The sequence below is a fragment of the Gambusia affinis genome, linkage group LG20 (genome assembly GCF_019740435.1).
Source record: "Gambusia affinis linkage group LG20, SWU_Gaff_1.0, whole genome shotgun sequence".
NCBI classification, from domain to species: domain Eukaryota; kingdom Metazoa; phylum Chordata; class Actinopteri; order Cyprinodontiformes; family Poeciliidae; genus Gambusia; species Gambusia affinis.
In genome coordinates this window covers 17683178-17698729 of record NC_057887.1, presented here as the reverse complement: position 1 = coordinate 17698729, position 15552 = coordinate 17683178, and the positions used below count along the sequence as shown (strand labels likewise).

The following is a 15552-nucleotide window of genomic DNA, read 5'->3' as shown; positions in this document are numbered from 1 at the left end:
TGCTGCTGCTTCTTTAATCTGCAGTGAAAGGAAACGGTGAGTCAAGTGTTATTTCTTTTATTGACAATTGCAGGTTTAAACACGCGCTGACTCAGGAGCATTTAAGCACTTGTATCCCCAACGTTGAACATAATTCCTTCAATTTGTCCAAGGTAAACGTGAAGGCACGCAATGATCTTCGCTTCTCTTTCAGTAATCTTGTCAAGCGCTTAAGACGTCCAAACACAAAAGTACATAAAAGAATCGTGACCAACTCTGCAGCCCAGTCTGAAGGCTGACTATCACTTTAAAAAGCACAGATCTCACATTATCTACAGAGCTGATTTTATCGGCTCTCATTATAACTTCATTTACAACTTCTTTTAAGTCAGTTAGCTGCAGGAGAACAAAACCAAGACTACTTCATAAGGGCATTGATGTTTTTGAATGAGTGAATGTAAGGCTGGAGCACGGCAACAAGGGTGAGCCTCTTTCTTCTGACAAAAGCACAAAGAGACAGAAGCGTGAGATGGCACCAAGGCAAGTATATTGCACCAACAAAACAAAAAAAAAGAGGGAAGTCATGCTTCAACAGAGTGGGAGGTGGTCTCTCCCTCTCTCCCTTCTATCTTGCTGGTTATTCTACACTTTTTCCAGAGAAAGGATAAAAAAAAATGCCATGGATTCCAGTGAACGCCAGTGAGATTCAAGCGAGCTATTCATGCTGCCAGTTGATTTAGGCATGCCTCGCTACACACCAATCAGCCCCAGCCCCGGCCTCGCCAGCCAGCCACTCACTCACTCACTCGTCTGACACTCTATCGCAAGATGGAGACAGCGCCAAAAAGTTCCAATTAAAATATCCGTTTGTGAAGTCTGCGCAGGAAAAAAGAAAAAAAAAAGGAATGGCGTAGGAGAAAACACAACAAAAGCTGCCAAAATCCTGCGGACAAGCCTCATACTTAGGAGCTGCTTCTGTCTGCACTAACTAAATAAGTAAGAGGAGTGTGTGTGGATGTAAGACGGAGCGCCTTGTTATGGAGAAACGGGGCATGTTGCAAATGGAAGGGCGACGCCATTCCCCTTCAAAAAAAACTTTATCGGCTAGGTCGATAAAGTGCGCGCCGATTCATCGCCTGGCCGTCGTTTAATGAGCCAGAGAGGAGGAGGAAGTGCGGCGTCCACAGAATCCCGCCGCTGTCTCTCTTCTTTTCTTCAAATCTCACACGCAGCTGTCACGCAGCCGGTTTGGCCGCGCTGTTTATCTCACTCCAGGAGGATGTTAACAAGACAAATGAATGAATAAAATACACAAATAATGTGTTTAGGTAATGTTAATAATGCATGAAATGGAAACTGCTTTGTGACAGTCGTGCTGCATTCAGGATTCCTTATCCCCCGAAGTTTGATGACAGGCTTGTTTATTCCCTTTCTTGGCGGCAGATTTCCAAGGCGATGCGTGGCCGTAGATGCGGGCGTCTACGGCACATTTTGCTGATGAGGGAAGTAAAAAAAAAAAACCACAGTGCTCTGACAAATTTAGACTTTTCTAGGCTCATACGCTGTCACTGCTGAGCCATTCTCCATTATGAACCTTCATCTCAACAGACGTGCTTTTCCTTGTTTTGTTTCATGACTGATTCCACTTTTCTGTTCCTATTCAATACATGTATTATAAAAATCTATAACTGAATCTATTCAGCCCCTTTAAACTTACACCTTTTAGTAAAATCCAGTCCAGCCATCCATCTTAAAAAGTATATTATTTAAAAACAGTAGGTCTGTGAAGGTTTTCCTAGAGATCATCACCAAGACGAAGCTGAACATGGCGGTCAGCTAGAAACTTCTGAAGAACTTTCAAACAAATTACAACTGTATGATGTCAGGAAAACAGAAAAACTTCAACACGGTTGCTGACTCTTCCAATGACCCTTTCAATTAATCATGATTTCTAAATGAGAAGGCAAAAAAAAAACCTGAGACACAGATGGAGGTTCACAGTCCAGCAAGGCTCCGACCACAAAACGAGTCAGAGCTGCGATGGCTGCAACAATCACGTGTTGGGGTGGTCCAGTCAAAGTCTTGACCTTAATCCAATTGAGAATCTGTACTATGGGTTAGGACTCGAGTGAAAATTGATGCTGACAGATTCTTTTGGCATGCCTTGTATTTATAAAAAAAAAGCCGGCTTAATAATAATACTAAGGCATGTGTGCATCTGCAGTGGTACACAAGAAAAGCCCAGGAAGTGTCCCAAAAAATAAAACAGGAGGAGGGGAAAGTCGTTCCAAGAAACTGTCTAGGTTAGAAAATAAGGATCATATCAAATTCCTTTCCTGGACCAACACTTAAAATAAGAAACAAGTCCTAGTCTGGACTGCACAGACTAGTAAGACGACAACACAAACGTCAAAAAACAGAGACAACCAAATCCAGGTAAAGTTCAGGAAAGTCTTTGCTGATACTGAAGAGGGAAATCAAATAAACCGGGAGTATGCAGCCGTTCCAACTTCTTCAAACCGACAAACTGTTTGGAATACACAAGGACGAAGCTTAACGACTCAGATAGCAGAAACCCCATGCTTACCCCCACAAACTCAAAAGAAAAGACCCTGTCCTATCATCAGGCGAGTGGGGACAGAAAACCTGAATTCGAGGCGGCTTAAGTGCTCTCTGGAATCACTCAGCATCCCCCTCCCTTCCCGGTCCGGTCCACAGAGCAGAAATTTGACTGCGACGGTGTATCCATCCATAACAGTAAATTGCCCTTTGGGGAATTTTGGCGGGGCTCCGTGTTTTCCCTCCCATCTTTTTACCCCGCTGTAGTCCCGGCGTGCTCTTCCAGTTCCAAAAAGATGTCTCGGTCACTCTCAATCACAAGCAGCTTGTCTGTATGCAAAAAACAGACGCTTTTCCAAAGGCTTCAGTCAGAGGTAGCCACGAAGAAGCGCTCGGATCTGAAACTTGCAAAGGAAGAGATCTGCTACTTGTTTGGCCCGGGATTCATGCGGGTCGTTTAACTTCCTAATAACGTAGCGCATGGGAAAGGTTAGTCTGGAAAATGTATAGTTGCCAAATTCCATACTTTTCCTAAGTCAAATCTCCAGGTTCCCATGTGCTTGTTAAAAGCATTAATATAAAAAAGTTTAGTAAGCAAGGAAGGAAGACAAGGAGGGAAGGAGGAAAGTAGGAAAGAATAGACTTAATACTTCTAATTTAGAATGTTTAGGACAAGACTTAGCATTTCCCACGCAGGAGATCAGGTGAGTTTTACCAAGTAAGCTGGGAGGTGTTTCTTAAATTGATTATTAAAAGATGGTTTGACCTAAATTAAGTTCTAAATCGGGATAGATAAAGTGTTTAATGATGCGCTTCAAGTTTCCAGATTTCCTGGAAGGATATGCTAAATTATTAAAGGGCCAAACCGCTACCAGCTATTCACAAACTGATTTTTGGCATTATGGAGTAAAGACGTTTTCAAATATTTGCTGTTCAAACCGCAAAGATTTTCCCTCTGACTGATCCTTTTACTGAGATGTCAGATTCTGTCAGCCACATTGTGCTGCACCCTCCAGGTCAGCTGGCTGAAGAAGGCTGTTAAACTTTTCACTCACCTGCACAAAAAATACTGATTTCCAGTCAGTATTTAATTAATGCCATCTTAAGCCTATAGATGGAGAGCTATGGATGTTGTCATTAAGCAGCTGATTACTGGGTGGCGCCCAGAGCAGATAGCCCTACTAATTAATCAATTAAGTCTATATTAAAATCTAAATAAATACATGTTTGGATTACATTTAGTAAACTATAGTGTTTGTAACAGTGTAAATAACTGTTTTTCTGTTATGAATAAAAATAAAGTTCTATCATGTTCTACATTTTTGTTTTGAATTTTTGTGCAGATGTTACTGAAGGTCATCATACAGAAAGAACCTCATACTTCTTCTGATATTTTCTATTGTTCATTTAAAACAGCAGCTGCAAACCTTTCTTATTTGTGGTGAAAATTGTTCAACTACAAACAGACTTGTGAACTAATTTAAAATCCTTTGTTTGACTTAATAAAGCAGACTGGATTCAATGCAGCTACGGCCCGAAACACGAGGGAGACCGATGTATGAATCTGCAGCCAGAAACTCCCTAAAACCCTTGGAGCACAGCTGGAGAATCAGTTCAACCTGTTCCTTCGCAAACTTCCTGGAAAAAAAAAAAGGCAGAGTTTTTCTGATGAGTAACAGGGAGGGTTAGTCACTCGAACGGGACAGAAAAAACTGCTTCGACAAACAGCAGGATTTTAAATTCGCTCCGCAACTTCCAGCTGGAATCACCTCCTTCTGCTACGTAATTCCCCTCCTCTTCGTGGCTCAACCTCAACCCCCTCCACCCCACCCCCTCATCCCTTTACATGCTACAGCTGGGAAGAAGGAGGTGGGGAGGGGAATGAGGTCAAGGATCATCTTACTCCTTATACTCTAACATCCCTCCTCTCCTCCCCTCCTGCCCTCTCTCCCTCACTGAAAACTTCATTCCATCACTGCAGCTCCCCCATTTTAGCCCCCGCCCCACCCTTTCCCGTGCCCTCGGCCCAGTGCTAATTGGTAAATCTGTTGAACCATGCCATCTCCAACAATGAGGCACCTGGAGCTCTGTCAAAACAAGTTCCCCTGCGCAAACGGCCTCCAGTGTTAATGCAGCGGCGTGCCGAGCTGCACAGTCTGCTGTCACCCTGCAGAATGCAGATCAAGCCGTCCAGGGGAATTTGTCAGAGATGAGCACGCTCTGACAGTCGACGGTGGGAGTGGTTCGTTAGGAATAAAGATTAATCATCGGCAGTGTATCTGACTCTTAATCCTGGTTCTTTGTGCAAGACAGCAATTAGAAAAATCTTACTAAGACCGATGTTTTGTTTTTTTTCTTTGCTTGTTTGTATTTTTCAAAGCCTCCACAAGCCAGCTCTCTTTGTTAAAAGGGAAACATCATCGTCTCGCTTCACCCTGACAAGCCATCATCCAAGACTCGAGTCACACCTTAGGCTCAAGGACGCTGCGTCCACACCAGCGCAGACAAAGGTGTGTTTGTAAGACACACGCACACATACACACACATGCCGAAAGACAGACCGGCGCACCCAAAGTTGATCCTGCCAGACCTTGTCAAACAAGTTTTAGCAGAGACAGAGGGAGGGAACCGAGGCATCAAGTCGACACGAGGAAAAGACTGTTTTTTTCTGTCTATCAAACGTCATTTACCATCTTCCTTGACTGGTTTTTCTTTCATTTATTTTGTGTTATTTACAGGCAACAAAGGCCCCGGCAGAGTGTGCATAATCAACAAGCAATTGATTAGTCAAACAATTGGAGTGAGCCCTCCAGAAGGCCGCAGTGGCCTCAGAGGAGATTAAGCCTCCTCTCTTCTGGGTTTTGGTAATGCCCGGCCTATTTCTGGCTTCACAGTGCCTGACTGAGGCGAATCCAAACAAGGCTTACTGAAGTCCCTCAGCATGTCAGCGCGGCGGCACTAAAAACAACAGCTAACCTTACCTTCAGGCTCCGCTTTTTGATTACTTTGAGGGGCTTTAAATAGATGCAGGAAAAACAGGAATCAGAGAGGGACATTCAGAGTCCAACATGGTTATCTGGACTCTAAATCTTCAACCAGTGGATGTAAACACTCCAGTTTAGTGCATCTTTGAGTGAGGAAAACTCTGACAGCCAGTTTGTGTGAGGATACAGGGCCGCGTTTGAAAGCAGCAGCATAAAAATCACAGATTTTTGTAAAAACCTTTGTCCTATAAAAGGATGTCAATAAGAAACAGTTAAGACATGATATGAACTAAACAAAGACAAAAACAGTTTCTTTTCCACCTGCTGTCACATTACAGCCACAGACTTCAACGCATCCCACTGGGATTTTACCAGACAGACCAACAAAAGCTGGTGTACGAATCAATTAATCACATTATAAATGAAATAAGCTTGATGATTGCTATTTCAATTATTGTTTTCCTCATGTCTCTCTTTCTACCACAGACTGGATAACAAAGATCTAGCCCCTTTCTTGAAGGACAATTTTAATTAGACTTCAGTATCTATTTTATTTATTGCTTCAGTTGTTTTGTTTATTTATTTAGCATATTTAAAATGTCTTCCACTTATAGTGTTAAGCATTCATTACAAATGAAAATTTAATAATATCTGACAGGGCTTACTGTCCCATCATTATACCAATTATGTTCTCAACACAACAATATCGTTTATTGCAATAACGTCTGGGACAATTTATTGCCCAGTGAAATTTGTGATCATGACAGGCCTAGTTGTGAAGTAAAGTCATTTATCTTTAAAAAGTCAAGGCTTTATAGAGTCAAAAGATTGTAAGAACAGCTTTTGGGTCCAATGAGGTCAAGTTCAATCAGATTGGACAGAGGGCGTCTTGAAACAGATTTTCAACCTGATTTAGATCCGGACTTTGACTGGGCCATATTAACATAATAATATGCTTTGATCTAAACCATCTCATAGCAGCTTTGGCTGATCATCCGCTCAAGTCTCAACTTCTGCAGTCTGTGTTCCTTTGTAATGATGTTTGTCGACTAATGTTGTCTGAAAAACAACTGAGGCCTTCTCAGAACAGATTCAATTACACACAGCTGAACACGTTTAGTGTCTTAGTAGGTCCAATTGTTTCCACCGGTTCTTAATTTACGGTATTAAAGTGAAAGGGGCAAAATAAAACCATGACGCACATTTTGTGTGTTGGTCTAAAAAAAAATCCCAATTGGATTCAATGAAGTTATGTGACAAAAAGTGGAAAAGTTCAAATGGTAAAAACGCCTTTGAAAGGCTCTATACAGAATTCAAAGCCAAATAAAGCAAGACAATGCCTAAACATCCAACAAAACATCAATACAGTTATATACATTAATAAATGCATTATCAGCACCATTTATCATACATAAACATTTGATTTTTGATTTCACATAATAAGGCACTGCAGACATTGCAGACAGTAGCATATAAACAGCAAATCAGCAGCAATGAATGATTATGATTGTCATTATCACGATTTAAGGTTTTTCATTCACTACTTTTGCCATTTTAAATAATCAATAAATAATCAGTTGGTAATTTGAGTGCATAATCAGTCAAATGAAAAAAAAAAAAAAAAGCATATTATTTTTGGAATTCAAAGGTCTCTCACCAAATGAAATTGGTGAAGGCTCAGATCTGACTGTCCAGGGAATTCCCAGCAGAAGGGCCCCTGAAAGGCAAAGATGGACGTTCCCAAGTCACACAATTATATCAGCTCTCCATCTCTCCTTTTTATTTCTCTCTCAATCTCTTTCTCTCTCACACACACATACACACAGGCGCACACACAGCTCTGCATACAATCTCAGCAGAAGGTTTTATGCAAAAAGAAACATGTTCGCATTGGAAAAAAAGCTGCATCCCCTGGCTGTTTTACTAATTTAAGTTACCACCTCGCCCATGCTGGCTCAACTCTCACTGGGCTCCGTTAGAACTGGTTTTACTCAGGGAAAATGGGAGTGTGCTGGCTCTCAACTGGTTTTACAGTTGCCTGGTTGTTAAAACAACGTTGCGCTTTGCTAAAACATTTCACCTCCTCGGTGTGAACAAGGATGCCTCAGCTGCACTGGTTGGTCAGATTCTGCTTCAATGACACAAGTTATAATGTCAAAGCTTCTTTAATCCCAATTTCATGATGACTTCTCACATATCAATTCAGAACATGCACAAAAAAAATAGATATTTAAATTTCGCAGAGGGAAATCTGAGCTTTAACTATCCTGTAGCTAAAAGCAAAAGATGAAATTACAAACAAATGACAGACAGAAGAGGAGGAAAAAAAGGTTGAGATTGAAAACAAAAGAAGGGATAAACTAGTGAAAGTCAAACAACATGCAAAGGGAAGCAACAGGGCTTTTTAGTTTACTGAAGGGCTCTGGTACCCAAGAGCTACTGTGCACTCAGATCACTGGGTTTTTCTTCTATTCGTGTTGACCCTCAGGCCAGTGAGATAGCTCCTCATAAAAGCTAGTCAGTAAACACTGCGGTTTACTGGCGCAGCACACACACGCGAGCAAATATCCATTATGCTGTTAAAATGTGTCCAACACAGACTCCCACATGCCCACCCCTCAGCAAGGGTTAGCTTAAGTTTAAGGGGGGTTATTTAGCAGTCAACAAGAAGAAACAACAAAAAAAACTACAATTCCTCACACAAATTAACTTTGGGACATGGCATGAAGGAACTACAGGCTAAAACATACCACTTGCGTCTGGCTCGTCGCGCTACAAGCCAATTTTTCCCAGACATACAGACTCAGACTCGAGTGTCCATCAAAGGACCACCGAACTCATGAGATCGAGCATTCAGGTATGTTCCAGAAATCCCACCAGAATTAATAGCTTCACAAACAAGATCACTTTTTCCTTTTCCTTTTTTTTGTGTTTCTGAGCTCCTATCAGGGACAAGTTCACTGCTCTTTAGGCTAGCAATAGGTTTTAGTTTGTCTCACTTCCTGAGTCACTCATGACCTGCGGTCAACTTGCTACGCACTTTCAACCAAAACAGACCCCAAGTCTTTCTTGTTTGGGCAGTCGGAGTAAATCTTTACCTCTGAGGCCTAAATAAGGGTGTTTTCACAACTGATAATCTGGTAGGCAGCTAAGGAGCACCATCAAATTTGAGCAATTTCTCTTTTCTCTTGGCAGATGAGCCATTTTTCCAGCTAATGCTAAACTTGCCATTTGTTTTGGTTGTATTTACCCAGTATGCCCTGCGTTATTGTTAACTTTCTGCTTTTTGAGTAGTTTCCAGTCCACTTGGCAGTCATATGTAGGTTCGAACAGCACCAGAGTTTACTTCAACTGAACCGAGACCTAGCTTAAAACACATGCATGCCACATTTTTCCAATTCATATTTGCAAACAAAGTCAAAACCCACTATTTTCCTTCCATTCACCATAATGCAACACTTTGGACTGTTCTATCACATAAATGGGTTGGCGACAAAATGTAAAACATATAAACAGTAGAGATACTATCTGTCGAGCATTTTAGAATATTCTAAGATTCTCTTTAAAATCAAAGGAGAAGAAAAAAAAGGAATCTGCAGTCGGTTGTTGTGGGATTGCTGCAAAGTGAGCCAACACTGAGCGGATTGTCTGTGGGAACGAGCTGCCATCCAGACTACTGGACAGATACAAAGACTGAGGTGCTCTCATTCTCATTGTCACAGTTCCCGGGGCTGACGCCACGTCTCGTCCGGGCCGATGACGCAAGCGTGGCCCTCTCCAACAAGCGGCCGAAGCCGGAGGAGGCAACAACGTCGAAAAAAACTGGTCGATAAAAATAAAAGTGTTATATAAAAACACTCTATCAACACATAACCCTGCATGCTAAGAGTATTTCTGGTTTCAAAATTGGAGACAACTGTAAATAAATGCGTGGGATGTGAGCCCTCTTGTGCAGCAGGGGATGGATGGAGGGATGCATGCACAAACAGAAGACAAAAAAGGAGGGAGGTGGTTATTTGGATGAAGGCTTAAAATGCAGCAGGAAAAAACAGTTAAAGGTCAGCAGAAGTTAGGGACAGAAAGTGTCTCTAAGGTGAAGACGGCGGAGTCGGGACGGTGCGTGGGTGGCGCCTGTTGACCATGGGAGTTGCTCATTAACAACAGTGAAGGCTGGGCCTCCCAGAGTCCCTTGCAATTGTCTGGCCAGCCCAGGTGTATGGGGTATTCAAACCACAGGAAGCCCCCCTTTTAATCCTCTGCTACTCAAGGAAGATAGAGAAGTGGTCCCAGAAGGTGAATGTGATCCTGCCTCTTTTTTATTTATTTTTTTTCCCTCCTAGAGTCGGAGTTCTTTGACCCGCTACAGGAACCCACAGTCATTGTGATGAGTCTATTCTGAATGTTTAACCAGGACGCTGCTCTGTTTTTCAGCTTTCTCTGCTGCACTGCAAGAACCCAGAATCTCACCAAGGACTTCTTGTCTTGTTTCCTGTGCAAGTATCTTATTTCACTTGAGACAAAACTAGCTTATAGGTAACATTTTAGCAAGATACATGAGCTTGTTTTAAGTAAATAACTTGTTAATATCAATTTAGAAAAGTAGTATTTCCACTGTCACATTATTTTACATTTAACAAGACATTTTTCTCATCTTATAAGTGAAATAATCTACTAGAGGAACTAGTACTTTTTTAATATTAAGGAATTATTTACATAAAAGAAACTCCTATATCTTCCTGAAAAGTTACTTGTAAGTTATTATACTTGGATTGAGACACACACTAGACCAAAAACACTTGGTAAGATTTACTGTTTTTGCAGTGTGCACACACTCCTCAGGAAAACAGGTTTGTCTGAATGGAAATAAAGTGGAGGTTGTAGAGGCTCAGGTAGGAGGTCCAGCACACCGTAAAAACGAACGGATTCCATCACTTCCTCCATACTAATTACGATACACTTCGAACAAACACCCTCCCTCCCTCTCTCTCTCTCTCTTTCTCTTCACCCCTAAAAGCCAATGCTTCACTACCTCTGACACACACACACACACGCACCAAGACACACAGTAAGGTGCAGTTGGGAAATGGTTAACACTCCAGCCGTCCCCTGCTGCCAGTGAAAGCCCACAAAACAATGGAGACATTGTTTGGCCAGGGCTAGACTCTAGACTCCAAGGCTGTGCATGCGTGTGTGCGTGTGGGTGTGCATGCGTGCGTGTGTGAGAGAGAGAAATCAGTGTGTATTCTCTTAAAGCAGACGATGTTGTTCCCTCTCAAAGCTTAAGATAAGAATTAACTTCCTTTCATACCTTTTCTTTAAGCTAAAGCAGGACCTAAAAATTCAAACCAACTTTGATCACATGACTGAGACGAGATCCTGCTTCACCCCCTTCACCCCCACCCCCACCCCCTGGTCACGTGACATAATGACATCATCAGCACAAGCCTGGACTCCTGCTCGAGGCCGCTGCTGTGTTATTGTTGATGATATCAACACACGCAGCCCAAGTTTGCAGATTTACTAAACACTCTGATTTGGCTCATTGTCTCGCGGAGTTCATGCTACACAGACCCACCTCCCTGGAAAAGTATTCACACCCTCTTGGACATTTCTACATTCTGAACTGCAGAATAATGTCCTTTACTATGATTTCATGTGATGGAACAGTATTACATGCCTTTGTCTTCAGGTCTTTTTACTCAAATGCCTATAAGGAATTTCATCTCTAAATCTAGGTGTATTGTTTCTGGCCTCACAGGTTTATTACAACAGGGTGTCTGCATGTTTCAGCCAACCAAATGTAAGACTTTTTAAGACCTATTTTTAATGCCCCCTTGATTGAAATTTAAGACAAAAAAGCTATAAATGTAGGGGATGTTTGGGAGATCCTGCTGTAACACAAGCAAAGCAAAAACAAAACTTTCTGAGATGTGTTTGTGGCTCTTGGCAGCGGCTTTTCTCTACAGCCTTAACCTTGACAGTGCTAAACTTACCAAAACATTTGTTTTTTGTTTTTTTGGGGGGTTTTTTGCACCAAGTCCCGTATGGGACGACAACAGTAGTGGAAGTGAACATCATCCAGCCAAATGGAGATAAATTTGTATTTTCCCATGAAAGGTGCAAAAGCAGAGGTAGCTAGTTAGCTAGTAAGGGTAGCAGCTATTTATCAGTAGCTTCAACCACATTAAGTCACAGAAAATGTCTGACAAAATGTAATACCTGGGATTAACGTATTTAAGGTCAACATATATTTTTAAAATGAATTTCAGACATTTTAAGTTCTTAATTTTAGACAGACAAAATTAAGACTTTTTAAGGATGTGTAGACTCTCTGTAGAGAAGCAGTTCAGGGATGAAGTTGTTGAGAAGCAGAATTAGATTCTAGAACAATATCCTAATTTTGGATCCTCTCATTGAGCTATGGATGATCTAATATTAAAATTTAGGCCAACGCTGGTAGAAATATTGCAGATATTATATGTATCACACAAGGTATATTTTTACTCTTTCAAATGACCACAACTCTGGCATTAATACCCACAATCCCGCACTGGATCATTATCAGTATTTTCCCCCAAAAAGCACTTCAAGGACATTTGTCATTTTTGCACTCCACAAATCTGGCAAGATGAACCATTATTGGAAACAGTAGCAGATGGTGGTGGCAGCATTATCTTTTGCAGAGATAGCCAAACCGTAACCAACCAGCTACTTCGCAGCCCAAAACAGACGCCCCCCAAAAGACTGTAACTCCACCAGAAGGTGGTTCTACAGAGTATGTACTACAAATGTATGCTACACTTTTCAGATTTCACAATGTGGATTGAGTCCAGTGTTGTAGTTTCTAAAAAGAATTAAACCTCAGAGGCCATAAAAGAACAGCTGCATTTATACTAAATAAATTAGATACAGGTGAGGTTTATTTAGTACTTGGTGCAATCAGTCCCCCTCTCTTTAGAGGTATCGAAGTAAAGTGAAAATATTGTTTCCACTTGTTTTCACAGCTATGCTCCACTCTGTGTTGGTCTATCACACTAAATCAAGTCTTTGGTAATAATGAGAAAAAAAATGTGAAAACTATTAAGTGGTATGAATACTTTAGTGAATCATTAAGCTTTCCTTCGGACTAAATACGTAAAGCTCATGCAGTTTTCAACATTTATCAGCCTAATTTATGTTTCAAACGCATCTAAAAAGGGTCTATTGGTGTACAGCGTCGTGTCAACACATAAATAAATACTTAGCATTGTTTATCTTTCCCCACAGGAGCTGCATGACACACAGAAATTGTTTTGCGGGCTCACCCTCCAAACCTGCACATCAGTAGGTGGATAAATATTGAATAATTTTCAGCCAATGGCACAAAAGTTCAGCAGCGGCAGGTCTTAAGGCTGCCTGCAGGGCGGTCGCGCACTTCAAAAAGGATCCAGCTTGGCCTCCTCCGAGGGGCAAGCTGAGGTCACTTCCTCCTCTCTCAGCTGATCCTCCATCGTTCCCAAATCTGAGCTTTCTACACAGAAATGAAAACATTTGACTTCATATTTATTCCTCGTCTACATCTACGTCCATCTTTGCTTCTGTTTATTATTGTTCCAACTGTCTTATTACCACCTGTGCAGCCTGCTCATGCTTCAGGCAGACGGAGGTCAAGGTACCTGAACGATACGTTGCATTCGCAAACAAAATGGAGCTACTGTTGGCGGCCAGATTCACAGATAAAAACATCATGCACCCGAACAGTGAGGCCTTTTTTATTATTTTTTTTTGAGTGACACCTGCAGGATTCAACATAAGGTTGTCATTACGATTCACGGCAGCTGTCCTGCAGCTAATCTTTCCTTTTCTATATGTACGACAGCATGCATGATGCAAACGAGGGAAACATTGAACCCCACTTCCCGTCTCAGCCAGAGGTGGATGCTGGAGCAGATCGAGGGGAGCAGCCAACAATACGGGCAGCATTTCACATTCGGTTTCATCACATCTACTAACAGGCAGTTGTGCACCGCCTGTACAGCGCCGTGGCAACGCCTCTGATCTTAACCAGCCTGTGCATCAAACGCATCGCACAGAAGTGGGTAATAGGAGCGCAGACATTACAATAGTTTTTTCTGGTATTGATCAGTGTCATTATTTATTCAGGGTTATCTGTTTCACTGCTTTTGATTTGTTTATGTCTGTTTGGTAGTAAAGCCAAACAGAAAAGTTTCTACTGAAGAGAAGAAGAAAAGACGCCAATTTAACATCAAGCAGTTTTTCCTTCCACTCAACTTTCGATTAATACGCTTGCAAAATCCAGAAAAGCTAGCATCTTTAGCAGGGACCTTGTGATTTGTGTGTTATCTATTGGTTTCAAAATTACCACCAAGGAAGTTTCCTTAGCATTAAAGGGGAAGATTTGAATCTGCAGAAAGATAACCAGAAATTACCTTCCTGAAACTTTGCACATATGAGCTCATTATAAATACGGCTCAGGTCTGTACTAATTTTTTGAAAGCAGAATGAGGATGAAAGGAACACATCACATATCCTAAAAGTCAGAGCGATGATATATAACAGATTTAATGACATCATCATGTGAGATGGGACTTTTGTTTTTTTCCCCCCCAACATCTCCAGAAATAACAAGGGTAAAAGGTATAAAACCACCTGCAACAACACAGAGAAGAATAATAAGACACTTTTTCTGAGTTTCTTTTCCTTCTCCTTGAATAGCACTGTCATCGCTACCTCCTTCTCATCTTTAAACACAACTTTTGACAACATTTCTGTTTCAAGTAAGCATCGTTTCCCTATTTTAAGACGTGCTTCCTTAAATAGCAGGCGAAATACCAACAGAGGCCTCGCTTTGCCGTTTTTTTTGAGAAGGAATTTATAACACACCATAAAAGAGGCTGTAATGATCGAATGTCAAATGTGACTCACAGGGGACAACGTGTCTCAATAGTGTAATCTGTGCGATAAAAACCTCCACATCCTCCAGAATGTGGATCCAGAGCCGTAACTACAAATTAACGGCACGCTGGACAAAGAACGGGTCACGGGTTACCGTATGAGGGGTGCTTTGACAAGTTCTGTGCCGTGGAAATTTTTTATTTTCTTAAACAAAAACAAAATAACAAAAAAAAAGCATCTGGAATTGCTCCGAGGCATTAATGGTCACATCAGATCTACTTCTCTATCCCCACACGTATTGAATTTCCTCGCTCTTGCCAACCACGTGACCACAAACGTATGCTCTCCTTACGTTAACTTTTCTACCGACCTCTTGTAAACTTTCAGCCAGAAACTAAGCTGCTGATTTTAGAGCTGGCAGATATCGACATGCCTGAGGTACATGCTGTTATTTGTATATATTGTCAGGGCAACCCTCCAATGCCATGAACAGCGTGATCAATGATGGAGCAAAGCAACGCCCCCACTTTCCTCACGGACATGTGTTTTGCAGCCCAGCATTTGTTTATTCCTATTAAACTGCAATCAAATGTCCATAAAAATCCAGCTAATTGCAATCCTGAACCGAGAGTTATCATTCCAAGAGATTACAGACGACATGGTTGGTTCAAAGAACAACAGGTGCGTCTGCCACGGAGTCTCCACCGCTGCCACTCACCTCGTGATTAACCAGTCCACAACCACAAAGCCTTTCAGTGTCCACATGTGCATTTTTAGGAGAATTAGTGTGGCTTGGGTGTGTTAGTGGCTGTGATTTAGGCGAAACAAACACAAGTGTCCAGTCAAAAACAGACGAAGAAAGAGGGGGGAAGCTTTTTCTTAGATGGTGAAATAGGACCGAGCGAAGGATTTACTTACGACAATGTGTGCCGGTGACGGGGACCTGGCATCTTTAAGTGCTTGTCTACTCTGAAGACCTCCTGGTTGAACATCTAGAAGGGGCCATTTCATCTGTAGGTACTGAATGGCAGAAAGGAAACAGAATGGAAAGAAAGAAAACAAAACATGTTAACAATCCAAAAAAAAGGGGAGCGGGAGAGGGGAAGGGGAGGCAAAACTAAAAAGTAGTAGGACA

The 15552-nt window shown here is 41.7% G+C and overlaps 1 protein-coding gene across 24 annotated transcripts in view; it reads right to left on the bottom strand.

Moving 5' to 3' along the window:
• Positions 1–15552, bottom strand: part of tcf7l2 (transcription factor 7 like 2) — a 106111-nt gene that overhangs the window by 54551 nt on the left and 36008 nt on the right. For 13 of the 24 annotated variants that reach the window (XM_044101906.1, XM_044101908.1, XM_044101907.1 and 10 more), the window contains exons 4-5: positions 15336–15437; positions 7180–7239 (exon numbers count right to left, since the gene is read on the bottom strand). The exons of 3 other annotated variants lie outside the window; for them this stretch is intronic. In XM_044101906.1, the coding sequence (XP_043957841.1) occupies positions 7180–7239; positions 15336–15437 (162 nt within the window). The remainder of the gene's footprint in view (positions 1–7179; positions 7240–15335; positions 15438–15552) is intronic. 8 more of the 24 variants (XM_044101915.1, XM_044101912.1, XM_044101896.1 and 5 more) reach the window with 1 other exon arrangement.